The sequence below is a fragment of the Nestor notabilis genome, unplaced genomic scaffold (assembly GCF_000696875.1).
Source record: "Nestor notabilis isolate BGI_N333 unplaced genomic scaffold, ASM69687v1 scaffold7516, whole genome shotgun sequence".
Lineage (NCBI taxonomy): Eukaryota > Metazoa > Chordata > Aves > Psittaciformes > Psittacidae > Nestor > Nestor notabilis.
The window spans coordinates 62,669-90,376 of NW_009931420.1; the positions used below are offsets into that span (position 1 = coordinate 62,669).

The 27,708-nt window shown below is 43.8% G+C and overlaps 1 protein-coding gene across 1 annotated transcript in view; it reads left to right on the forward strand.

Moving 5' to 3' along the window:
• BRINP1 (bone morphogenetic protein/retinoic acid inducible neural-specific 1) overlaps nt 1-21,276 on the forward strand; it is a 59,500-nt gene extending 38,224 nt beyond the window's left edge. The window contains exons 3-7 of the mRNA XM_010015878.1: nt 52-221; nt 1,518-1,623; nt 7,532-7,768; nt 13,142-13,364; nt 20,055-21,276. Coding sequence (XP_010014180.1) covers nt 52-221; nt 1,518-1,623; nt 7,532-7,768; nt 13,142-13,364; nt 20,055-21,195 — 1,877 coding nt within the window. The 3' untranslated portion in view covers nt 21,196-21,276. The remainder of the gene's footprint in view (nt 1-51; nt 222-1,517; nt 1,624-7,531; nt 7,769-13,141; nt 13,365-20,054) is intronic.
• Nucleotides 21,277-27,708: the final 6,432 nt, after the last annotated feature.

The window sequence follows — 27,708 nt, forward strand, 5'->3', positions numbered from 1 at the left end:
AGATGAACCTCCATGGCAGCCTGAAATATCCTCCTTTTCTTTCTGCTGCAGGAGAGGAGGCCTTGACCATGTACATGGACAAAAGCCGCCTTGACAGAAAGTCAGGAAATGCTACCCAGAGCGTTGAAGCATTGCACCAGCTTGCTTCCTCCTACTTTGTAGACCGTGATGGCACTATGAGGAGACTCCATGAGATCCAGATCTCTACCGGAGCAATCAAGGTATTGTCTCTTGCCTTGGGAAGAGAAAGAAGATTGTGTGCCCATACCAGTACTGCAGGGATTTGGGCAGGACTTTGCTCGTCCAGTGTGATGTCTTTTTTAATCACGAGTTGTTTTGCTCCTGCACTGAGTTCCTGGGTAAATTGTTCTCTTATTGACCTTACTGAAGAATTGATTTCCCTAGGGCCAGTAATACCTGGAAAGGTGGGGGTGGGGGGGCATTCAGTGTGATAGTTGTGTAGGGTAGGGAATTCCACTATGTGTGGCAGTGACTTCTAGAAGGGAGAGAGGGAACAGATAATCCAGATCAGTAATGGAGGTTGGGAGGGAAAAGCAGGTCTGAAATGGACAACCCCGTCCAACCCAGGAGTATTCTCATCTTGAGGGTATGAGACTGCTGAACATCTCTCAGGTGAATTTACTACAAGAAAAGATGAAAAACTCAGTGTGGCATTACTGAGGCATCTGGAATGAAACGGACTGAGAGGCAGCTTGAGGGTTGCAGCAGGACGGAAGGGAAGCTGCTCAGAGCATACAAAATAGGGAAAATGGCTCTGCAGACAAAGGCTGCCTTCTCTGAAAGCAATCATCCTATACTGGGGAGGGATTTTATTGTTGCAGAGTTCACTCCAGGGAAGGAGATGTGGATGGAGTCATCATTGTTAGCCATTTCTGAAAGGTTTCAGCTCTGTGGTGTCTCATGGCTGAATCTGCTCCCTTTTGGATGGGAAATAGTATTGAGATATTGAAATAGTGACAGCAGATAATCACCCTTTGTGAATTCAGGAAGGGCAGCTCTCCTTCGTGTCTGGAAACCAACAGCAACCACCAGAGCAACAGCACTGCAGGTCATCTGTGCCTCCATCTATCCTCAGCACAAGGATGGTGTGCACATATGTTGTGGGAGCTCTGGGCACCATAGTGGGCTGGCAATCCATCTCTGTATCATGCTTTCCAGTAAGAGAAGCCAGGGAATAATTCCTCTACTGGCTTCTGATGTTCTCCAGTGGAGATCCTCTATGAGAAACATCAATCTGCAGGACCTCATTGCCAAGTCCAGAATAACATGCAGTACCATAAAGAAAGCAGACACAATTCACTCTATTTTCACTTGTGAGCAAAACATGAGCTGTGTCTGTCCAATGTGGGACATTTTTTTCCCTATTAGGGGAGATGTGCTTTGAATTGCATTGGTTGCTGACAAGGAGTCATTATATTATGAGGTCTGAAGCTGCCTGGGGAAGACGTGGTGTGGGAATCAAAGGGAACACTCTCTGTTTTCTACATCCTCCATAGGTAACAGAAACTCGGACTGGCCCCCTGGGCTGTAACAGCTACGACAATCTGGACTCTGTGAGTTCTGTCCTTCTGCAAAGCACTGAGAGTAAACTCCACCTGCAAGGTAAGGCACAGGAATGAGGGAGATGGAGTGGGAGGATGAAATGGTGGTGGGGAATGCTTTTTACTATCCTTTTCACCTCCTTTGTTTGCTGTTATTGCTGTCTTCACTGTAAGTTCCCTGAAGCAATACTGGTGGCTTCATATGGTGCGCAGCACAGCAGAGCCGGGGTGTGACTACTGACTGAGCTACAGGCACAGGGAACTGCAGGCTGGACCCGCTGAAGTGCCCCTTGTCATTCAATTTTGATGGACTTATGCATATAATATCTACACCAATATAAATAAATGTGACCTTTTCCTTTAATACTGAAGGGGCATTCTGTCCACGTCTCTCTCTGTCCCTCCCAAATTGCTGATACACGTAAGAGGTTTGCAGATCAGCTTTTGGGACTCTCTAATGACCATAATCTTTGGGAAAAGTCGTAGAGGTTTTATTTGGATGCTAGGAGCCATGGCTTCAGTCCCAGCTGGGGAGCTGGTCCAGAAGTCACAGATAGAGGTCATGGCTGAATTAATACATACATACGCTCTGGTTCGCAAGAAGTCAACTTCAGTAGAAGGAGGAAATTCACTGGGTGTATAATTTACTAAGGTTATTCCCAAGATTTTTTGACAAAATAAGGAAATGTGGGATTTAATTGCTCATTTGCCCAGCTGGTTTTATTTCTGGAATCCTTGTACTTGCACAAACTTTAATTTTTCAGATGAATGGGCTACATTACATCTTCCGCTTAGAGTATAATTTGGCAAGTGCTGTTTTAATCTTGGTTGCACAGAAAGTGGGTTTCATTTACTGAGTCATGTTGTGGATATATTGTTGTTGTTGTTATTATTTGCCTTTAAAAATAATAGGCAGGTTGTTTTCACTATTCCCATGATTATCTAAATCACTGACTTCTGGTTCTTACCTAATTAACAATAAATGATTTGAGGCTTTTTATGCACTGCAGTGATGGCTGCTGGTAATGAAAACCCAAGGATGACACATCAGATAACTAGGTAAACAGTTAAATAAGCAGCCAGATGGGTTTATAGGCAGACAAAGTGATAAGTAGGTGAATCAATACATCTCTATTGGCTATCTAATTCTACCAGAGAAGAGAAAAAGCACGATGCCTGAGAGGGGGAAAGGAGATGGAGGAAGAGGGGAATTTTAGGAGATGGGGGATGTAAGGTGGATGAGGCTGTGATTTCTGATGGGAGTAGACAGAGACCTCGGGGCTAAACACACATGGCATAACCCAGCCCAGAGAGAGACCAGACCCAATCCAAGGGATGTGGGGAGGAAGGTAAGAACTTCTCCTAATAGAACAAAGTGACCTTTAAAGCCACACCTGAGTTTTCCACCTAATCTGGAGTGTGGTTCTTGGGATAATTACCCAGGATCCTTCCTCTGCTCTGGGCGGCCTCATTAGGAATTAGTCACAAGGCTGCAGGTAATGGATCATGACTGAGTCTCCTCTGATCTGATTAGCAGCCGAGCATGAGCTGCTAACAGAAATCCATGTTTCTACCTTCATGTCACTCTGGCTCTGAGGCTGGCTCAATAAAAGAGCAGCTTCTTCGTGACAGGAAGAATTTCTGTTTCTTCACTTGCTGCTGCCCAACCCTGAAAGTCGTGGCTTCAAAGACGATGCAATGGCCAGACCCAGAGCTAAGCTACCTTCATGCTGCACATGGGCTCAGGGAGGTCAGCCAGGCTGGAGATTTTAGGGGAGGACCTTGATGCTTGTATAGTGCAGGGTGTCTGGTTCTGCACCTGTGGTTACACAGGCAGAAAAGCATCACTAATTTATAAAACAGTATCCACGTGGACCCAGCATGTATGTATGTCTATGTCTGGAGTATACTCAGGTACATCATAGTACATACACTATCACATAGAACATACGTTATCACGGTAATTTAGGTTTCCCTTTTTCCTGCCTGGAGGCAGGTTCCCCACCCCATGCATGAGGAGGGCTGTGTGGATCTCCCAGGTAACTTCACTTCCTTGCATGTTATATCCTCCTCTCTCTGCCATTCTTTTGCCTGCCTCTGCCTCCAGTGCAGCTGCTGCATGAGCTGCCTGTGAAAGGAGTAAATCAGAGCATAGGAGGGGAAGATGTTTACAGCTCTGTGGTGGTCTAGTGGGAAACGGGAGTTTATTCCCTGGAAAAGTGTCCTAGACTGGAATTTGAACATTTGAGTGGAATAAAAAAAAAAAAAAAGGAACACTTTGAAAAGTTTGGGGAAATTAAAATTCCAGAGACGTATCCTCTTGGACACTGTGACAGTATCTGTCAATATTGCAACATGGCACTGTTTCAACAAGGTAAAATCCTTCTGTGCTGTTCTAAAGATTGTGACATTAAACGGGAGATAGTGCATATTAGGTAGTTACATCAAATGTGGTAATAGAATACTAAGATTTGCATTACAATTAATATTAAAGCCTTTGCTGTGATGGGCAGAGCAGTAATGACAACACCAAACAGTCCAGCTTTTCACCGAAACAAAATGAGGAAGTGTAAAAAAGATACATTTAGACCTTTCCCCGTCAAAAGTGCTTTTGGAGTCAACATGCTCTCACCAAATGCTTCAATGAAACTGCATTTTCAACAGAGAACTCTTCTGTGGAAAATGTTTCAAATAGCTCCAATTTAGAGCTGGGGAAATTTACCTCTTTTAATGCAGGAAGCCTTTTATATACAGTCCAAAGGCAAACATCTCTCTCTAATAGTTTTTCTAGGTGAATTAAGGACATGTCCCCTTGTGAGACACTTCATAATCCGCCTGTAGTTATCTAAGTCAAACCTATATCAAATCTGTGCTGCTTTTAATTTTTAAAGGGAAACTTCATGTTTTACACAGGGGAAGAATTCCTCCTTCTGATCAATGTTACCTTAACACTTGTCACCAGCACACCTACCTTCTGCATCTCTTATCAGCTACTGAGGTTGCTGTGCAGGATGAGCCCATTCCTTATGCACCGTGGCTTGGGCTGAGGTGTTCATCCCATGAAAATGGTCCAGTATCTCAGGCTTTAAGGTTGCCCCCTTGCTTGGCTGCTGACATGAGGCTCCTTTATCATTAACCCTAATACAGATTTCTTCCACAAGGAAATTCCTGGCTGGAATATCTCTGAGTCATACGTGCAGTTTTAAAGTTAGGGCTTTGTGTTTGGAGTAGGCACACTCATATTCGGATGAGCAGCTGGATTTGTGTGTCACTAGTTCCTGGTCTAAGCACATATTTGAATATATGCTGCTTGTTAAATGCTACATTTAGCTGCCTGGATTCCAGCAGAGCTGCTTACCTGATTAAAGTTCAGTATTTATATATAAGTGTTCTTTTGAGTTGGTGCTAAGTGTATGGGGGGATGATTGCCTTTTAAATCTGAGATTATTTCTTAAAGAGAAGATCCTGGAAAGGCTTTTTTAGAAACCACAGGTTTTATGGGCAAAAAGCAAGCATCCACATGCGGCACTCGGCAATGCAGGATGAGCCTGTGTCATGTTTTGGAGGTTATTGGGTATTTGTGTTTCTGCAGGTGCTGAGATACACGGTCATTGCCCATTGTAATGGGAAGAGCTTTCCCTGAAACTTTAGTTGCTTTATTTTACCCCTATTCACTCCAGGGAAAAAAATATATCTCTAAAGCCAATTTCATTTGGGACCGAAGAGCTTGTCAGTGCTGTTATTCAATCTAAAATTCATAGATAAAAAAACAGTAAGCTGAAGAACCTGTGATCATTTGGGTTTCATATTCAAAGGCTGAGGCCAGGGTAGGTTGCTCCTCCATGAAGCAGAAAGTGGAAAGACTTATTCATGAGACATAGACCGTTAATAAACAGGATCAATGCACATCCAAAAGTCCAGCCCCCCTCTCCTGTGAGTTTGCAAGCTCAGTGACTAGAGCAGCCTTTAGGCTCTCTAAACCCCACTGTAGATCTCTGCTCTCCAACAGCACTTCACTTTCTTTCTGTCCTGAAGGAGAGTCTTGGAGCTTGGCAGGTGGGACCATCCCTCTGTGGTGGTTGCTTCAGATAAACCCTTAAAAGAGATTGAACTTCAGTGCTTCCTGAAGACCACAGGACAAAAGCTGAGCTTTTTCTTGAGAAACATCTCAGGAAAGCCCAAAGGACCTCAAAATGCTGATGTTGGACTAGTTTTGAGGTGTTCACAGGGATGCTGTGGGCTGTGGTCAGCCCCTTGCATGTTTCGTCCCTTTCACACACCACAGAAAAGGCAGCAGGATCTATGCACACATGATGCTTCCAAATGCTGCTCTTGAAACCCTTGTGCAAGTGTCACAAATGTCTTCTCCTGCTGAGGGTTATTCTGTGTTCATCCTGCCTGGTGGTTGCCACCATTCCATGCTCTGCTGCAGATTAAGTCAGACAACAGGGCAGCTGCTGCCACTGAGCACAGTGCTTTGAGACTCTGCTCTGGCAGTAGCAGGAGGGGAGAGGAAGCAAAGGTCCCTGTGCCTTCAATAACCTCCTAATCCCTCCCGAGCTTGGTCTTCCAGAGGGACATTGTCAAGGCTGAGGTGTCTCTTGTGGAACCCAAACAAAAGTGTAATGGGGGTCCCAAGGGCACAGCCCACCACTTTCCTCTTGCCTGAGGTGACCATGATGCATCACAGAGATGGGCCTGAACTCCTGAAAGGAGTCACAGCCCCTTTTGCTCTTCCCACACACTCATCCTTTGAATTATTGTCTTATTTTCATTCCACTCCAACGAACTGTCAGCCACGGATACAGTAATTCAGCACAATAGAAACACCAACAGATGGGTAATTGACCCGCATGCCTTCATTACACTGGAGTTCAGTGCTGCTGCTCAAGCCATAAACTACTATATCTGCTACTCCAAAATCCCTGGGCCTTTTATGAGGAAGGTGAGTGGTCCAGGCTTCCCATGAATTCTTGCTCAGAGTTATTATCATCTCTGCCTCATGCACCAGAAACACTGACTGAGTCTGACAAGCAGAACTCACCAGGTAGAAGAAAACAGCTGTGAATCCTCAGGGATAGCTGTAGGGAGCCTGGATATGGGGGCTGGAGAAGGACAGGCTGGAAAAACAAGCACACTGCACACAGGGCAAATGCTTAAACTGTTATCATGTCTTCTGGTACCTAAGCAAGCGTCCACCTACACTAATGCCTGCACAGATGGATGGATACACAAACACTCAGATGGAGAAAGAGATATGGGGATAGAGCTCTCAGCTAATGTAAATCTTCAGATCACCACTGAAATCACTGGCACTAAATCCATTTGCACTTTTATAGGATTTGGCAAGTAGCCTTCCTAGCAGGGAGCAAGCTGAAAAGACTCAGGTACCCAACTCCTGTATTTATACTGTAGGAGCTGGGCACTTAACTCTGCAAGGGTCTTTTCTAAATCCCTCTTTGTATTATTTTCCTTTCTTCTGTTTTCTTTCTCTTTCAGCATGTAGTTTCCTTGTTTCTGTGGCACAAAACCTGTTTAGTCTCTCCAAAACAGGTCAGAACTGTGTAATGCTCATCACTTCTGAACTAGCATTACGTTGCAAAGTATAAAAAACCCACCTAGGAATAAGGGTGGCTTTGCATTCAGACGTTTTGCACTGTGCTGGGATTCAGGACTAGGATGAAGGGGGTACACTGGGTGCTGGGGAGAGGGGACTTACTTGTTACCCTTCTCTCACAGAGCAGATGGGCTCTGCTCTCAGCTACCTCACTCCTCGCAGTGGAGGCATGCAATTTGTACCCCATCTTCCTTATATGTGACAGCTTCACGAGAAATATCCCAGCAGCTTTTAATTCCTCAGCATCACTTTCCCAAGCTGTTAATGAAACATGTTTTGAAAGCAGAACAGATACCTGAAATGTCTTTTCTTCTGCTTCTTCCCACATCCCCACCTCTTGTTTCTATGGCAGGTCTCCAGATCATCTTCCCTCAGTATTTACAGGAGAAGTTTGTCCAGTCTGCCTTGAGCTACATCATGTGCAATGGCGAAGGGGAGTACATCTGCAGGAACAGCCAGTGTGGCTGCCAGTGTGCGGAGGAGTTCCCGCAGTGCAACTGCCCCATCACTGACATCCAGATCATGGAGTACACATTGGCAAACATGGGCAAGACCTGGACAGAAGCCTATAAAGATCTGGAGAATTCAGGTAATCGAGCAAAACTCATTTTCTGATTGATTTGTTTCAAGCAAAACGTGTCAGATTATACCAGTTAAGGATCTTTTCTTCCCTCAATATAATGCTCCAGCTTGGACAAAAAAGTAGAGGATATTGACCTAAAAAATGTGATGTTAGTCTTGAGGGAGTGCCTTTTTTCTCTATTACACATACAGGTAAAACCACACACCACGCATAATTCTATGTGTAAGGGGATACTTTCCAAGGAAGAATTTGTTTGATTAAAAATCTGATTTTTCACACCAAACCACCCCAGAATCTCTCTTTAATAGTTCTACAGAGAAACTTCCACAATATAAATGATGCAGAAATTGCTTTTCAGATTTGCATGAATGATTTATTCTGCTTTGGTGAAAGGCAATTCAGAAAGAGAGAGCACAGGCCAGATGACACCTCATTTGAGATAGCAGAAGGGAAAATTACTTCTCTCTCCTACAGTGCCAGTGTCCGCTGATGTGAACATTTCTCTTCTTCCTCCATTTCTCCCAGTGTGTCCTTGGGGTGTCAGAGGAGTTTGTTCCATGTTGATGCTGGTAACACCCATTGTAGGTGTGTTGTAATACTTGGGCAGTATGCACCCTCAAGGGCTTGAGGAGCATCCATACCAGTGTAGTTATAGCCTTTTCTTTAGCAAGTGGTATCCTTACCCTGAAGCCACATGGGCACTAAGCAGAACTTAATTGAGAACTTATCCCTGTGCTGGCTCACATCTCCTGGTGTTACCCAGTTACTTTCTAGCCCATTTTCTTTAATGGTTATGGTCATAACGGTCCAGGTCTCCATGCTAGGAAAGAAAGCTGTGAGGAAGGGACCATCTAGCTCCAATCAAGGCATTGAAGAATTCTTCTTCAGAAATCTCCCAGCTGCAATTTCTTTCTTCATGTTGAAGGTCACCATAATCCCCTTAATAATTGAAATGAAGTGGCCCATGATGTTTCCTCAATGAGCTCTTGAGGACTGCTTCATGCTTCCATATGTGGACCCTGCTGGTGTGCCTGCTGTTGCACAGATTCTTATGTCCAGCTCATGCTGTCAACTTCGTGTTCAGCTGAGCGAAGTTAGAGTAGTAGTTAATGGCACGAGGCTGACTACTGTCTTGACAAGATCCACCTCTACACTATGGGTACCCACATGGCTGGGTCAGTTCCAGAAGCAGGTCATAGATGAAGAGGTTAGTGGTTTTCTGGGAGATTCTATAGATTCTGGGATGGATTAGGTACCCCAGGGTAAACCAGAAACGTGGCTTTCAAGAAGCTTCTGCTCACTCAGTACTACACAAATTAGGATTACTGGCACTACCTGCCAGCACAGCACTGCCACTAGTAACGTGTTACTAGTTGCTAGTTCTGGCACAGGATCTTCACACAAGATGCTCAAGAGCCACATGTGGCCACCGCTCATCAAACCCCTTTACACCCCCAGGGGATCTAACCCAGACACTTAGAAGGCGAGAGCCCTATGGAGAGAGAAGAATTACAGTCCCATAGTGATTGTTTTTCTGTTACATTCTGTACTTGTTGCACCTGATCTAAGCAAAGACTGTGGTAGATAATTATATTCGGTCTCCCTCCCCTTGAGATTTCAACAGGGGAAGGTGTTTTTCATTTGCTCTGTTAAAGTGACACATTGCAGTGCAATTCTCTGCCGTGCTGTAGCCATATTCCACCCAGGGCTGGAGGCTTTTCAGGGCTAGATGGAGTGATTATCTTTATGTTTAAAGCTGCTGCATCTCATTCATCACTTTGTTGCATCATGCGTGAACTTATCCTTTGAGATGAAAGTTGTTGCCAAAGAAGACTCTAGTATTAGTATTTTGCTGCTTTTGTTTTAATAAATATTCCCAATAACTAGAGGATTTTCTTCATTATGAAGAGCAGAAAAGAAATCTCTAATGACATCTAAAGGCTTTTCCAATAAAGTGGGCTGAAAGGCACATGAGTGCTCTGAAAGCAAATACCATTTGTGCAGGAAGCTGCAGATAGCCTGAAAGATCTGTATTCTGTTTCTGAGCTGTGTTGGGTTCCTCTGTCAATTTGGAAGAATTGTAGGGGGCAGATCAGGAGTTGGTGTGATTTGAGATGGTATCTTCAAAGTCAAGGAGGCTGCAGTGAACTGATGCTGCTTTAAATCATCTCAGGAGCTCTCTCAGTCCCGTGCTTCATTGCTCATGTGTAAATTGAGGAAAAACAACACTGCCCTATTCTGGGCATTTTAGTGTGGCTGGTCAAAACATTCTGCACCAGGACTGTGATTTTGGGTTTTATATAGCCTTTTGATTAAAAGTCAGGGTTTGGTTTGGGGCTTTTTTTCAGTATTATTGCTTTCTGATGAAAAAGTGATTATTTTTTTAACTGAAAAGACAAGCAGTGGAGAAACGAAAGTTTCACCTTTGAAAGAGCTGTTTGATGTGGCTGTTTCCCTGCGATGCTCTCCAGAGGCTGGACCCTCTGCCCTGTACCATCTGTGATGCTGAGTCATTGCCATGGGACTGCCTGCAGGGCACCGGGTGACTCAGCACAAAGAGAGGCCACGTAGCATTATGGGAGATATAGTCCTGACCATCAACACTTTCGGGGCAGATACATAGAATAAACCCAAATGCAAACAGATGCATTAATTAATTGCAAAGTCGTAGGGTTAAGAATGAACTGCTCCCAGAAAGGCACAAAGCTTAGCAGCATGCAGCCATAGTCTTGAGATAGGCCTGGAGATAGTTCTGGAGACATGAAGAAACTATACATTTTGGAAAGTATTTTCCTTTTCTCATTCCCTTTTTTATAAAGCTAACCCCATCCAGCTTTTATTTTGCCAGCTTTCTCTGCTTATTTGTTTTCCCCCCGACGTTGCACTGCAGTATCAAAATGTGCACACTGCACTGAAATTTCTCCCTTACCCATCTCTATGAAAAATGTAGCACATTCATCATCAGAGGGAAAAGAGCTTGGTCTTTCGCACAAACAGGCTTTTGAGGAAATTGATTTATAAGGGGAGGGAAGCAAATGCAAGGCTTTTACTGCTGAAAGGTACTGGGAGTAATCAGCATGGTCAACAGAAGCAATTATACATGATGATAGTTTCAGAAGACCACTGAACAGGAGAGAATCATTTTGGGGGAGGAGAAGGGCATTGAAAGCAGCGTTGCAAAGAGAGTGAAAACCTGGGAGATGATTAAAAACAAAGTAGCTCTTCGTTATCTTGGGGGAAGAAAGGAGACAAGCAGATGTCCCGTGGATCTTGATAATGCAATGATGATGATTATTTTTATTAGGCACTCAGTTTCACCATGTGATGAGTACGACGTGAACATCCATTTACCATCTATATAATGATGGCACTGACTAACACAGAGATATTCTTTGTTAGGCAGTTAAGCGTGAGCTGCAAGTTGCTGAATAATAGGAAATCTGTTATGCAAATATTCACAAGCTTTGTGTGATAGATTGTAATTTATCTGGTCTGATTTTCTTCAACAATTCTATGGATTATTTTTCTTTATTGCAAAGATATCAGCCTTTACAAGCTTTCATTTTTTGGCTATTGTCCTCTCTTCTGAAAATGGGATGAAGGATTTTTAATAAAGGATTAGGAAAGGAAGAAAAATGATGTAGATAACTCACAGGAAAAGATGGCTGCATTTCTTGTTGGATGCTTTGTGGGCTGTATAGCAGGGCTGTTGTCCAACCTCCTTCTAGAAGCAGGACTACCACCAGCACTACTCGATCAGGTCAGCCATGGTTATGTTTAGCAGTATAAAGTGTTCTTCTGCATCTCTGGGCAGCATGTTCCAGTGCTGCATTACCTCCAAGTGAAGAAGTTGTTCAATAAATCATTTGAACTTCTCAAACTGCAAACTATTGCTCCTTGTTATATCATCTGTCTCTAATAAGGAGAGTTTCTCTCCTTCGTATGTGTAAGTACCTTTTAAGCAGTTGTAGGCTGTAATTAGATTGCCCCTTGGCCTCTTCACTGGGTTTAGCAAGTACAGCTTCTTCTGGCTGACCCTGTAGGACTTGTGTTCCTTGACCATTGCGGTAGCCCTCAGCTGTGGCCTCCCGGTTTCTCAACACCTATCTTTAATTGGGCAGCTCTAAGCTGGCACAGAAATGCAGATGCAGCCTCAGCAGTACCAAGAAGAGGGGAATATTAACTTCCCCAACCTACTGGATTTAGCACAGTATATGGTTTATGTTGCTTCCAGTGAGAACATAGTGTTAACCCACCTTTAGCATGATGCCCACCATAACCCCCAGGACCTTTCTAGCAGCTCTTATTCACCTGGTTGTTTCCAAGCCTATACTGATGCTTGGGATTCTTCTCTCCTGGTTCAAAGCTGTACTTATCTTTATTGCATTTTGTAGAGGGTTTCTTGTTCCATTCCTCACATTTCTCCAGGTCTCTTTGTGTCAAACACAGTTTTCTGGTATCAAAAATTGGGTTATTTTCTGAAAAGGAAGTTGGAACTGTCTGTTTTTTCTATATGAGGATGTCCCAGCCTGATAATCAGAGTCAAAGCAAACTATATTTCTCAGAAGTCGTGAACAGACCCAGTATCTCTATATACTATTTTGTAATGAAAAAACCTCAAACAAACCCAGCATAATGTGGTTTTTTTTAATTATCAAACAAAAGGAAACAGAACTAAAGTGATCACAAAACAGCATTTAACAACATATATTTAGATCAATTATTTTTTTCCCTTTGGCTAAAATTGACACATTTAGTTCTGACCTTAGCCCTGAAAACTGCTTGAATTTATTTTTATTGTAATAGAAAACAACTCATTTAGCTTCAAATGCAGTTAAATGAGAAAAAAAAGCATCTGAATGCTCCTTTTAAAAGATGAGAAGCAGGACATGGGAACACAATTCAAACCCTTCCTCTGGGGACTTTTTTAAAGCTCTTTTTTCCTCTTATTTTAACACAAAGTGATTTGACTTCAGCAACAAACATCATTTTAGGAGCAGCTAAAACACAGTTTAAATGAGAACTCTTTAACTGACAATGATTACAACTCCCTGCTTTTCGTTCATAACCCCTAAACTATAATCCCATGCTCCAGGGAATTTACTTTCTTTTTTTTCTCCACGCATTAAATGAATTCTTTCACCCTAATACTGGGTGAAACAAACCCTGGGTTTTAGTTCCCATGTAGGAGCAGCAACAGCCATGGAATTAGTGAGCTTCCTGGGGAAGAATGTCAGAGCAGTGAGTTAAACATAAAATGGTTTGTGTTGGAAGGGACCTTAAAATCATTGCTGTTTCTGAATCCTGCAACTGAAAAGCTTTAAAACTTTGTTACAACTCAGAAACCTCTGTATTTCTCCACATTTTTGTGTATTCCAGATGAGTTTAAATCCTTCATGAAAAGGCTACCTAGCAACCACTTCCTGACCATTGGGAGCATCCACCAGCACTGGGGGAATGACTGGGATCTGCAGAACCGCTACAAGCTGCTACAGAGTTCCCTGGAAGCCCAGCGCCAGAAGATCCAGCGCACTGCCCGCAAACTCTTTGGCCTCAGTGTCCGGTGTCGACACAATCCTAACCACCAGCTGCCTAGAGAAAGGTACCTTCACCCTTCACTGGGGATGAGTGTGGTGTGAGTGGTGACTGATGGACCCAAGCCTGGGCTTTGGCCTAAACCCAACCCTAAGTGTTCAGGTATAAGATGTGCTAACACAGAGGTTTGAAGGGAAATGGTAAAGCCTGGGAGTGTGTTGAAACCTCTGGAGGTGTAAGTAACCTTTACCACGTACCTAAATATATTCACATCCCTTCTGTGTGGTCTTTCCTACCCAGGTAAAGGGCACCCACTTATTTTGTGGTGTTCTGCAGGAATATTACAGGGCTGACACCAGGCAGCCAAGCAGACTAAGCTGCTTTTTAAGCAGTTTTGCCTCATGTACTACAGCCAAGCTTTAAGCCTCCATTTGCTGCTGAAGTGGATATACAGAGCACAAGCTGCTTCAGCCCATTTTGGAGTTGTGCTCCTCAGTGAGTATAGCCAGAGTGAAAGAGAAGCTTTAGTTTCTTTTGGCAGAGATAACATCTCTTCTACAAAATGCAGAGTGAACGTGCAAACCTGTACTGACCAGAAGCCTAGTAATGTTATTACAGATGGAGAGAGTAGGCTTTTGGTAGATGACAGCTACAGCAACTATTGATACCTAATAGTGACCTTCTGTGGTTCCTTTAAGCCCTGACCTGTGGCTCAATTTAAGTTTGCTTCCAGTCATTTTTGGAGACTTGCATTAGTGGATTTGAATAAACATCTCTTGATGTTTCATTCTACATTGTCTAAAGTAACACTGAAAATCCTGGAAACAATGAGTCCAAGTGCCTTTTCTTCCAAGTTAAGTTTTGGGCCAAGTTAATATTTGTGGGGGAACTGCTTTTTCATCTCCTTCATTACCTACATTCAAGAGCAAATGAAGTGATTGACTGCTGTCCCCTGTTATCATCCAGCTCCCTGGCCACTAAACACACTGAGCTTTCATTTCATCACTGTACAGCTCAGGAAACTCTTTCAGGGTTTAACATCTCTTTAATTACCAAGAAATCTCTTGTTTCTGGACAAAGACTCAATAGACTTAATAGGGATGAGGAGAAATATCTATTAAGTTTAAGAAATTAGGGGGAAAAAAGCCTTTGGAAAACGTCCTAAAATAGGCCTATTCCTGCCAGCTGGCTGAGCTGCTAGAACCAAGCCAAGTGGTGGAGGAGTTACAAGCACATCCAGGCACGATTTTGAGTTGTACCACAACAACAACAAAGCGAAGCAGCAGTAAGCAAATATCCAGCCAACCAGGCTGCTGCAAAGCATTCAACTAAAGACATCTTTAGCATTTCTCTTCTATTTTAAAGAGTCAGCCACGCAGAAAGGCAGCCTCCATCTAATAGTGTAAAATCTGGGGGAAGGAGGATGAAGTGGCTGATGGCAGCTGGGTTTTCAACTGACTGATGTGCTTGATTTGTTTAAGTCAACACCAGCAGGCATATTATCATTTCCTTTCTTATTTGTCATGCTGCATTTGTAACTAGGCAGGGGAGCAGCTCGGTAGATGTGTAGCAGAAGAGGTATGCATTTCACTGTTCCTTTCACCAAAGCTTGGAAATACTCTAATTTCCTAATTGTTACTGTACAGAATGACAGATGCTTATCAAGCATGCCAATGGCTTTGAAAGGATAGAAAGGTTCTATTTAGAGCAAGACTCTCTCTTTAATAGTAACCTTGCATTATATATTCAAAAGCAATGGAAAAAAGAAATACAATTACTGTTGATGGTCCTTAGGGAAAGGAGGAGGTGGTGTTTCCAAAAGAAAGAGTAGAGATTTTGGCAATTAGGCTGATTCTCCACGACCTTTTGCAATAGCAAAGAAGGCTATAAAAATACATATTTATATAGCTATATTTACAAATACATGCTTTTAATATATATATATACACATAAATACATTAGCTCAGCACTGCTTTGGCTTCAAAACCACCTCTTTGCAGGCAAGTTTGTTAGTTTGAAAAAGAAAGCACCCCTCAGCTGTTAAAGCATCAATGTTGAATGAGTACCTATGGCTGCATTATAGATGTAAAATATAAATAACATCTGAAGGAAGGGCGGTTGCTACATGCTCTGGGCTCCAGCCAAATTGTCATTAGTTAAGAATACATCTCACAGCTGCTGAGAATAAAAATAGCTTTTTTTTACTTCACTGTGCCATGCTGAAAGCCCAGAAGTACCTCCACAGCAGCTAGTGCTGGTTGGAAAGAGGAAGGTGAGTTTGCAAAGAACTTGTTAAATCCTTACCTTTTTTCTTGCAACTGGAACAAAAACTAGTCTCTGTCCTTCTGGCTCCAGATTCTGATTGTTCTTTTGGGGGTTGTTTTTTGTTTGCGTTCTGTTTTTGGTTTGGTATGGTTTGTTTTTCTAATGAGCTCAGACACCATCTACAACAAAGTGGCAGCTTTGTCTCAAGAGACACCCATCAGCTTCTTCCCCTCCCCAGACCTGATTCATCCTGAAGGATGACAAATCAGGAGGAAAGAAAATTGCTCATCACCTTTCAGTATAACCTGACCTTTGCTTCTGATCTGAAAGCCCAATACTGCAAAACCTGTTTTCTTGGCACTGGCAAAGGTTGCCCAGAGAAGCTGTGGCTGCCCCATCCCTGGCAGTGTTCAAGACCAGGTTGGATGGGGCTTGGAGGAGCCTGCTTTGGTGGAAGGTGGCCCTGCCTCTGGCAGGGGATTGGAACTGGATGAGGTTTAAAGTCCTTTCCAATCCAAACCAAACCAATAGGGGAAGTTTAGATTAGATATAAGGAAGAAGTTCTTTCCTGTGAGGGTGGTGAGGCACTGGAATGGGTTACCCAAGTTGTGACTGCTCCATCCCTGGAGGTGTTCAAGGCCAGGTTGGACAGAGCCTTGGGTGACATGATTTAGTGCAAGGTGTCCCTGCCCATGGCAGGGGTTTGGAATTAGATGATCTTCAGGTCCTTTCCAACTCAAACCATTCTATGATTCTATGATTCTATGACTGCATGTCTCCAGTGAGCACCAGCAAGAAAACACTGCAAAATAACTCTCACTCACTGCTCTCCCTGGATGTAGTTCTTTTTTATTTTAGTTTTGGAATGCAAGATATTAAAGCTGAATGTAGAATGGCTTGACAGAGACTTTTGAAGACATAGTTTTCCTTTCTTTTACTTTCACATGCTCTGGTACTTTATACTTGGAACTAGCAGAGGTAGCAAATATTAGGCAAAATAACTTTTACAATGATATGAAGAGGAAGAAAGATACATCCATGACATTTTAATGAAAGAGAAAATAATTGAAATGAAAACCAACGGCTTCTCTACTGCTGGCTTTTAGCTTTTAAAGTGGCTCTTTTCAGCTTCCTTCTGCCCTGACATCCCTTGGTTATATTCACATGAGTCTGAGCCATCACAGGGATGTGTCTGAGGAAGTTTACCTCCTCTCAGCTCAAGGGCAGTGACTGCATCTCCATATATTCTTATCTTGTCCCAGTTACGAGACAAAACGGGGTAATTTATATCACTTTTCCTCTCTCTCAGTCTCTCACACTTCCCATTGTCATGTTTGTAGCCAATGCCCAGCTCTGCCCTGGATTCTGCATTTTCATTTAATTACATCCTTTATTGCTGCCATCAGCAGATGGTGGGTAGGCTCTTTTTTTTTTTTTTTGGCCTACTTGTGTCTTTGCTGAGTGCTAAGACATATATATCCTCCAAAAACCCTTTTTCCTCTTTGTCCTGATCTCCTCCCATCCTTCCTCCACAAAGCGGACCTGAGAAAGAGGAAAATAACTGGTTTCAATTGCAAAATATTAGCTGAGATTCCCCTCTTAGTGTAAGAGAGGGATGGAAAGATAGAGTTTGGGTTCTTTTCCCCTAGAAAAAACACACCTCAGACAGACAGGACATGTTCAACTGACTCCCATTTTTATTGTGTCCCCTGCAGTCCCTGACCTGTGAACTCAATGGCATTATCAGCACGTAAAACCTGTGTAAAGCATTGAGCCAGCACTGCACAAACATGCTGGGAATCCTGTGCACGAGGAAACTGGGAGAGTTGAGTTCTCTTGCACAGAGCTGGAATAGAGATCTGCACATGGTAGTTGTTCAACCTGTGTTTGGCTGTCACTTGCATATGCAGCTGTATAAGGCTATTGGCAGCTGTATGAAAGTGGTGGCAGCACATGCACACAGGCACACCTCTGATGACACCTCATGAAACCCACCTCAGAAAACACCTTTAGGCCTATGAGCAACCATTGCTACCTCATCTGGAAGCCCAGTCCCCCAAAAAGCAACAAATGTGGCCATGGAGAGAGCTGTGGAAATCAGGGAAATATTGCCCTCACTTCATGGGCAGGGGTAGGGATGCTGAGGGGACACCTGATGGAGCTGGACATTTACCACCTCTCTGCCACCAGCCCGCTGGCTCTACTCTTCATTTTCCTTATGCTGCTGGGCTTCTCCTTGTCTTTGTAGAAATTACAGTGGGAGTGGGAGCTAGGGATGAAGCTTGGGGCTGCAGGAGGTATTCCCTTCAAAGCAATCTCTGATTTTCATCATTGTCATCAAGCCCAGCCATGGGAAAAGGCAGCATGCAGGAACCTTGTGCTTCCCTTCAGCAGTTCCTCAACCCAGTGAACCCAAGCAGCCTGTATATTGGACAGTTGCTTTGGTTTTAGTTCATCCTCCACTTGTTCATTATTCTCCAGCTCCAGGCTTAGATTGCTTAGAAACAAAGAAAAAAGCTTTCAAGGAGGTGCATGGAGGAATTAAGGTGGGTTCACAACACCTTAGGGAGAGTGAAACTTGCAATCTGGGTGCCTCTCTAAATTCAAGTGCATTTGGCACTTTCCAAACAGGAACTGTGATGCTTCACATAGGGTAAAATATATTTGTATTACTGAAAAAGTGAGCAAAAGTTCACCGATGAGCAGAAAGCAGAGTCCACCCCCAGGGCATAGTTTGGAGAGTGTTTGTTGCTGTCAGCAATGTGTTTTGCAGACACACTGTGCTGTGCTATCTGTCCCTGCTGAAGCAGAGCTGTTCCAGAGACCAGTAAGAGCCATGTGCACTTCTTCGAGGGACCAGGAGTCACCACATCCCTCTGCAGCAGATATTTATAAGGGTTGCTGCCTTGCTACCAAGCTCCCCAGCCAAGCTTATCTTTTTCACTAACAGGAGAGCTCCTGTTAGCTGTGGATAGGAGAAAGAGACACAGGCAGCTTCATATCACAGGAGGAATATGAAAGTTGACTCTTCCCACATCCAAGGCTTCACAATTTTCCCACTAATTCACTATCTTTTTCCTCACTAATTTTTTTCCTTTCACTCAGTTTCTTCCTGCTGCTTTTCATTCCTGCCTGTCCTGTCTTTCAGCTGTTGCCGCAGTTTCAGTTTCCTGCTTTCTCCACCTCTATTCCTCCTGCCCATGGCATTTCTCTCTCATTTTTCCTTCTACCTGCATTTCCCCCCTCTACCCTTTCTGCTTCTGCTCCTTGACTACTTCTTTCCTTCCAGTGCTTTCCTCTGTTTTCACTCTCATCCCGCCACTCACTCCCTCCCCCTAATCATCTTGCTGTTCTTTGCTGCTGTATCATTTAATGCCTTCTTTGATACAGCCTACAGCTTAATGATTATTCAGAGGTCAGGCGATGCAGGTGCCATGAATTTCTCTAATCCAGCTCTGAGAGCCTCTGTCCATAATCACTCCTCCTGTTCTACAGGGACTGAATCCTAATTTGTCATTAGCCAGTCCTCTCACTGCAGCACTACCAAGAACTTCTTGCCCAGAGGAGACAATGAAGTATTCATTAACTGGGGGGTGGTGGAGGGAAGGGAAGGGAGCGGGAGGCTGAACAAGGCCTTCAGCTGAAGGCTGCTGAGAAAGGAGTCGCTGTGCTGAGATTTCCCGGGGCAGTGGGGAGGGGGGAAGAAGGGGCCAGCAAGGCAACATTGCAAGAGAGTTACACAAAGGCAAACGTGGGTCACAGTGTCATTCAACAGGAGTCATTCCAGGGTTGCAGGATGGGAGGTCAGGGTGCTGATAGAGCAGGTTTGGGAGTGGTAGGGCCTGGGGATGGGCAAGTGTAGCTGCTTTTCAGGGAAGAGGCTGTAAGAGGTAGTTAATTGTTAATAGATTTTTAAAAGAGAAGCTATTTTAGCGGCTTTGTCTCTAGGCACTCTGACTTCCACCCTCTTTTCTGCTATTCCTGAGCTCTGCACCATAAGCAAAGGTTACTTCTGGCTTTGCCTCATCCCATTACAGGTCTGGTTTTGGAGAGTGCAGGAATTGCCAGTGCCATGGAGAGTTTTCTCCTGCTAGCCTAGGAACTGTGCTGACCTGTGATGTCTGATAGCACCTCAGCCTCTGGCATGGCTTTATGAGCTCCATTCCCATGACTGAACTCTATCACTGTAGAACTGATGAGATCCTTGGCAGGAGACTGTGCCAGTCTCAGCTCCTAGAGCAGCATGAAGAGAGAGACTTCAGATGATCGATTCTAACTTCCAGCTATTTCTTATAGGGCTTGTGAACTCCACCAAAGAATTAAACAGCAGATGAATGATTCAGTCTAGAAATAGAGACACAGCAGGGCATCAGTGTTCCTAGACCTCTGCCTCAGATGAATCCCTGAAAACGCTGCGGTTCTAGTAAGATGCCAATAACAAAGAGTCTGTGAAGCTCTACCATGCTAATGGTTTTCTTCTTCCTACCTGCAGGACAATACAGGAATGGCTTACACGGGTCCAGTCCCTGCTCTACTGCAATGAGAATGGATTCTGGGGGACCTTTCTGGAAAGCCAACGGAGCTGCGTTTGCCATGGTGGCACCAGCCTGTGCCAGCGCCCCATCCCCTGCATCATTGGGGGCAACAACAGCTGTGCTATGTGCAGCCTTGCCAACATCTCCCTCTGTGGCTCATGCAACAAGGGCTATAAGCTTTACCGGGGTCGCTGTGAGCCTCAGAACGTAGACTCGGAGCGAAGTGAGCAGTTCATCAGCTTTGAGACAGACTTGGACTTCCAAGACCTAGAGCTGAAGTACCTGCTGCAGAAAATGGACTCTCGCCTGTACGTGCACACCACTTTCATCAGCAACGAGATCCGCCTGGACACCTTCTTCGACCCCAGGTGGCGCAAACGTATGTCCCTCACCTTGAAGAGCAACAAGAACCGGATGGACTTCATCCACATGGTGATCGGGATCTCCATGCGAATCTGCCAGATGCGCAACAGCAGCCTGGACCCTATGTTCTTTGTCTATGTCAACCCCTTCAGCGGAAGTCATTCCGAGGGCTGGAACATGCCCTTTGGGGAGTACGGCTACCCACGCTGGGAGAAAATCCGCCTCCAAAACAGCCAGTGCTACAACTGGACCCTGCTACTGGGCAACCGGTGGAAAACCTTTTTTGAGACTGTCCACATCTACCTACGCAGCCGGACTCGGCTGCCCTCCCTACTGCGTAACGAGACTGGCCAAGGGCCTGTGGACCTTTCTGACCCCACCAAGCGCCAGTTCTACATCAAGATCTCAGATGTGCAGGTGTATGGCTACAGCCTGCGTTTTAACGCCGACCTACTGCGCAGTGCTGTGCAGCAGGTCAACCAGTCCTACACACAAGGCGGGCAGTTCTATTCTTCCTCCTCCGTCATGCTCTTGCTGCTGGATATTCGGGACCGAATCAATAGACTGGCACCTCCTGTGGCCCCAGGAAAGCCCCAGCTGGATCTGTTCTCTTGTATGCTCAAGCACCGCCTGAAACTCACCAACAGCGAGATCATCCGCGTGAACCATGCTCTAGACCTGTACAACACCGAGATCCTCAAACAGTCAGACCAGATGACAGCCAAACTCTGCTAACCCAGACTTTTCAATGGACATGTTGGTGATTGATTCTTTTGCTGTAAAAAAAATTAAAAAAATAAAAGAGCGAAAAAAGAAATAAAAAGAGAAAAATTAAAAAGAAAGAAAAGTGGGGGGAAAGTAAAGGGGAAAGCCAAGATTTGTAAAATGTAATTAATATACAAAAGGGAAAAGAAAAGAGGAAATTCTTCATTTGTTGAAAAACTAAACCCGTTCTAGCAGCTGTATAAAACTGTCAGGCATGTTTGTTATTTCTATAATCCGTCATAAAAGGGGAACACCTTACTCTCTCTTGACCTTGGGGGTGTTGCTTGCTACTCCTTAGGGGCAGCAGAGTAAATAAAGGGAGGAGCAGAGGGAGGGGCAAACTTCTGTAATGAACTGTAAAGTTTTCTGCTATGCAGGTGCCAAGACAAAGAGACAAAACCAATCAAAGCAAACAAACAAGAGTTCTATGTAAATGTAAAAGAGCTACCATTATTCCTATAGTGGGAGTAAATGGTTAAAGATAAAAGATATTTCTTCTCTTGAGATTTATGCCAGCTTTATGTTGAGTTATTCCCACAGCCTGTGCTGAGCTTTGCTGGAGGACAGAAGGTGATGGCAGTCCTATGAGAGTAACACTAATGCCTCATTGGTGAGAGGACATGTGAGAGGTGGAGGGTGGGTGCAGGTCTCAGGTGGCTTCACTTTGGGATTTCCACCTTGGAAGGCTTTTCACCAGAGGTAGTGTCTCAGCACTTGCTGAAGAATGGGATGCATCAGGTCCCTTTGGCTACTTTGCTGATCTGGAGTTCATGTCCTGCATCAGATGCTGCTGCCTTCAGTGATGCCAGAGCTTAATCCCTGGAGGATCAGCACCTATAAATCTTCAGGTACTCATCTTTAAGGTACTTCAACAGAGTCCCTAAAACAGAGAAAGCCAAAATCACATGCCACTTTGATAAACCTAAAGGCAAACATGCATTTGGCTTTTTGCCTCAGGTTCTGGGTTTTCCAATAACAATGGGAAACCTTCATCACCACAAAAACCAAAGCACAAGAAAACACATTAGTAAGGAAACTTAGAGGCGTTAAAGGGTACTCATGTCCATTTTTGATTTAGGGAAGGAAAAATCCCTTTTACTTTCTTATGTTTCCATGGCTGAATGAAATCCTTGTTTCACTTACACTTTGTTCGTCTAAAAAATAAGTCCAGAAAGCAGATGAAAAAATCTTATTAAGCTACCTGCAAAAGAAGTAAAAAGGAGGGGTGGGAGGGAAGAGCACAATAACCAAATCAACCCTGAATTTGCAAGGATAAAACCAAATCAAAAAGAGTTGAGTTATCAAAAAGAATAACTAAATAACTAAAAGGTGGGTAAAATGTTGTGGAGTGTGTGTTTGTGTGTGTTTTGGTTTAAAACAAATAATACATCAAACGGAGTTTATGAATGTGGGACCAGCTGAGCTGGGTGATGAAGCCTGAACTCACATGGGAGGTGAGTATTGGGCACTCTGGCAGTGTTCACAGCCAGGCTGGACAGAGTCTTGGGTGACATGGTTTAGTGTGAGGTGTCCCTGTCCATGTCAGGGGGATTGGAACAAGATGATCTTCAGGTCCTTTCCAACCCAAACCATTCTATGATCCTGGGGAAAACCAGGCCTGAGCAGGATGGATAGTCCTGATCCAAAGTCCAAAACTCAGATCTGGCTCAAGATGTAACATACTGACTCAGTCGAGATCAAAACAGTCTTGTAGAAATGTTGACCTCCTTTGTTTGGAGTCTTTGGCTCAGATTCTGAGAATAACATCAATTCTTCTGGAAAGAGCTAAATGCATTGTGGTGTTATTCATGTGACACCAGGGATTTAGACAATTAAGGCTGGCTTCAGGTTTAGTTTAATTTGTGTGGTTTTGGTTGATGCTTATCCAAGTTTCCTGAGAAGGAATTGGATAACTTGAGGATAATTCGCATTCACTGAGCTCTCATGCTGAACCAGCAATTGGGGCATAAAAGAAGCTATCTGGGTAGACTGTAAGAAAGCAAAAAGGACTCCTAGTAACAAAAGAAGACATTAGTCCTTGTGTGCCTACCAAAAGGTGGGGAAGTGCATGCATCTGTATAACAAAAATGTTTCTAGGGACATCCAACTATTTCCATCAGTACTAACTTTGTCTTTTTCCTAACTTGCATTGAGAGCTTTCTCTCTTTACCAGTCAGTCCATGCAAGAGATTATACTTTTCCCAGTTTGTTCATTTGGCTGGTCTTTGCTTTGTGCAGCAGAGGTTCATGCTTCCCCACCATCCAAAGAGGTTTCCTTATGGTTGTGACATTCCTGTGTCAGATTTCTGATAAGAGAGAATTCACCAGCAATAGTATGCATGGAACTTAGTTTTAAGCAAATAGTAGAGACTATTCATGGGAAATGAATGTCAGATTTGTAATTATGAGTGGAAATAATGTTCCTGACAGCTACATCTATCCGAGCAGGGAATAGAAATGTAGCTTTTAATTTACATGTATGACCCAAAGAGCTGGCACGGAAAAGAACTAGTTATTACTCTAAAAATACTGAATACTGCTTATGAGCAACCTACAGCCTGAGATACATTCTGAATTCAATGAGATTTCTTCATGGCTGGGGATAGTGACCATGCTAACACTAAGTGAAATTAATTTGATCAATTGCTTTCCTATGAGACAAGTATCCAGCTCCAGTGACTGGAAGCCAAAGAAGCTGCAATTAAATCTCAGCTCTCGTGGGTAACTAGCAACACATTAGCTAAATCTTGCCCCATATCTGTGGGAATGTTAGGGATCAAATCAATTGCTCTCAGGTACCTTTAATGGTCAGCTCCTGGTATTACTGGGCTTCAGCAAGGGGACAACACCACAAACCATAAGCAAGACATTGGGTGCCAAGAGAACATTAAGCCATTCCCCAGATAAAGGGACAGTATGTGACAGCCAGATCCAGACCCCACAGGTTTGTTTTAGGTTATCGTCTGTGTGGGCAATAGAAGATATGGAGGCATCTAGCTTACTTCTGTCTTGATAACAGAAAACTGAGATCCCCCTAGAGAGGCCACACCAGTGCTGTAGTGGTATTAATGGGCTTCTGAGGAAATTATGTCTAAGCCCTCCACTTGGGCAGAAAAAGATGGTTTACAGTCAGGGACTAGAATGGAGCATACTTAATAGAGGAGAATTGGGTGGCACTCAGAGAATCCTTTCACAAATAAACCCAGATTCACTAAACTGCCTGATCAGGAGGTATTGTTATAGAGTTTAATGGTAAAAGGGACATTTGTAGCATGAAATACAAGTAACCATTCTCTGACTGTACGAGACTGAAATTCATCTTCTTCCCTCTGTACAACGAGTTAGGGAGTAATCCGTAAGATTGTCCAGCTCAGCTAATACAGAGATGGTCCTACCAAATCATGGCACTACTTGTCCCTTCCTGTAATTAAATTAAAGACTATATGAAAGTTGGAGCTTCCAAAACACCCAGAGAAAAAAAGAAAAGCCAGACGCCAGCTCTCCCAAAGGCAAAGCATGGCAAAAAGCAGCAGGTAAAGCAGAATCTACCTGCTTCTTCCCTTCCAATGCAGAAAACTTCTGTGATCAGTTGTTTCAAGTCACATGAGAGAATGCGCTGGAAGCTTACTGAGAAACGTGCTTTTTTTAAGTTATTCAAATTTAGACTTAGCAGCCATGTGGCAGAAAGCAAAGGACGTCAGCAAGTCTTATTAATATGCTGATGCTACGGCTTCAGAAGTGTACAGAATGTCCATTTGGATCAGGGCTAAGAGCACAGCATGAAGTTGTCATGGAAACATGGGGAGGTCATTAATTAGCTATCACATGATGACATCAGGAAGAATCTGGACCTCAGCAGCTTTGCCCTCCTTAGAGGCAAAGGGCCCAGCCCCAGTGACCCCCAGCCAGACCCAGAGACCCCTCCACAGCTCCAAGACCAGCCGCATCCTGGAGCACAAGTGTCTTCTTGGAGGCACAAGAAGTGCATGGACAAGTAAAAAGGAGGGGGTGATGAGGCCAGAAAGCAGGGAAGTAAAGGGTGAAGCCACTTTCCCTTCTTATTTCCCCCTTCCCAGGAAGCCTGTTTGCTCATACGTGAAGGAGCACATGAGATCTGTTGCTTTTTGAGCTGATGGGACTTACGCTAGTGACCTCAAAGAAATCAAGATCGACCATAGGGCCCTGGAGAACTCAGTTAATGGAGCTAGCACCTCCTTGGGCAGTCTGCACCTGGGACTGGTGAATGCTAATGCTCCCTGGTGACATCCTGCTCTCCAGAGCTATCTCTGGCCATGCTAAGCTAGGAATCCCTGTCTAAAGGGAAACATGGACAAGTAAGAGACACTTATTGGCTACTTGCCCAGCATCCTCCCAGAGCCAGAATCTTGTAAGCAGAGCTATGATGGACTTCAGCTGCCATGTACAGAATGTTCTTTTTAGCTTTTTAATCCCACTTGCTAAAACACCACTTGGGAGGACATTTGGCAGATGGCATCTCCTGTACCAGGGTGTTGCAAGCTCCCCAGCCTAGCTGCTCAGCTCCCAGTGCTGAAGGAGAGGTGCTGGGTGGCAATCCAAACCATGTGCTGCTGTCTCCAGCTAAAGCACTTTCCTTGATGAATATACCCTGGTGCTTGTTGAAAGGAAAAAAGTGGTACAAGGATTAGGTACTGCAGTTCCTTGTCTGAAGGCAGAGTCAGAGGAGGGTGGTCAGTGATGTGTGTTAGGGGAGAGGCAGAAGGGAGATAGATGAGACAAGGCATTAGGAGGTCATGTGGGAGACATTTCCATGTTCTTTCTACCCTTGGAAGTTTGAAATGATACATTGGATCTGCAGGATCCAGTCAGATTTTAGACCTTCTTGTCCAAGATACTCTTTCTAATCCACACATCAGTTAACATCCCCTCACATTTCCTTTGTGACTTCTTCCAGTGTTCTTTTTTCCATAGGCTAAAACTGCTTCTCTTAATGTCACCAGGATTATTATCCTTCTGTAAATTAAATAAATATGGAAAACAGTGAGGACTAAAAAACTATATGAAAACCTTATTGGAAATTTCAGTCCTTCCTCCCGAATTTTCAGCTGAGAAAAGATGGGTGCTTTGTACAAATACATTCTTCAACCAAAAATGACTTTCCCTTTGTATAACAAGAAAAAACACCAAACAGTACCAGTCTGTGCCCCTTGGATGTGCAAAACAAACCCTCTCACGTACAAGACTGCCCATCTGAATCCTGACCACGAGAAACTGATGAGCAGTGGTACCAGTTCTGCAGCTTCTCAGATAAATACTGACAAATATACCACCAGACACTATGGTAAGAGTGGGTCTCACTAGAGGAGTATCATTGAAGAGACTTACCAGTCTGAGCTGGATTAAGTTTAGCAGGACACATGAGATGGAATGTAGCTAACTAAGCATCCTAATGGAGCTTAGTGATATTAAAGACATTTACTAGCAGCCCCAGATACACCGTTTAGTGTCCCCAACTTTAGTGTTTATCTGCTCAGTGGTGTAATCACTGAGTAGTTCCTGCTTGCCTCCAATACCCTCTTTTCAGAGAAGAAGGAAATGTGACCTCATGCAGAGACCTAGAAAAAAACAGGCCCTGGATTCCTCCTCAGGAGAACTACAAAAGGTATTGCTAGAAAGAAATAATCATGGCTGGAGAACCTGTGGAGGAGAGAAATCTGGTTAGGTGACCCTGAGCAGATAGAGGAAGGCACAAAAGAAATTGCATTACTGACCTCACCGCTCAGGGAGGACCCTTTACACTCCCCAAGCCCATCCCATCTCTCATCATCCCCTCTTCTCAGTTTTGGCTCAGTAATGAACAAAACCAGCCCATGAGCTGTTATATACAACAAACGTCATGAAAGTGCAGCTTAAAATAATATTTTAATGCCACAGGAAAAGTCAACCAAACTGAACTGAACAAAGCAGCAAAATGAAATGGGAAAATCACACAGGCTCTGTTTATTAGGGATGCTTTTGCCAGTGGTACATGGCTGTGAAGTGCCGTAGGCTTTTACAACACAACAGCTTCCAGTAGAAAATGTCCAACTGAGTTATTTCAACTAAAATTTGAAGGGAGGTCTAAAAAAAGAGAGATTTTAAGTCAAGCTTTTCTGCTTGAAACACGTGGGTTGGATACTATCTTTTGAGTATCTGAGCTACCCCTGGTTTTTAATACTGTCAGTCATGTTGACTAGAACATAGATTTGTCTAAAGAGGAAAGAAAAGCTTGACTGGGATGATTTTCCAATGTGCTCACAGGTCTCCTTGAACAGGGTGGGCCAAGGGGAGCTGAAGGTCAGGAGTTCTCAAAGATGCTGCCAGGAACAGAGGAAAGAGCACCTGGATAATAGAATTATTTTAATTTATCAACTTAATTTATTAATAGATATAGATTAGTCTGTATTTTATTATCGTTGTTAATGATTATATTATTATAATTAAATATAAATATTAATTTAGTTA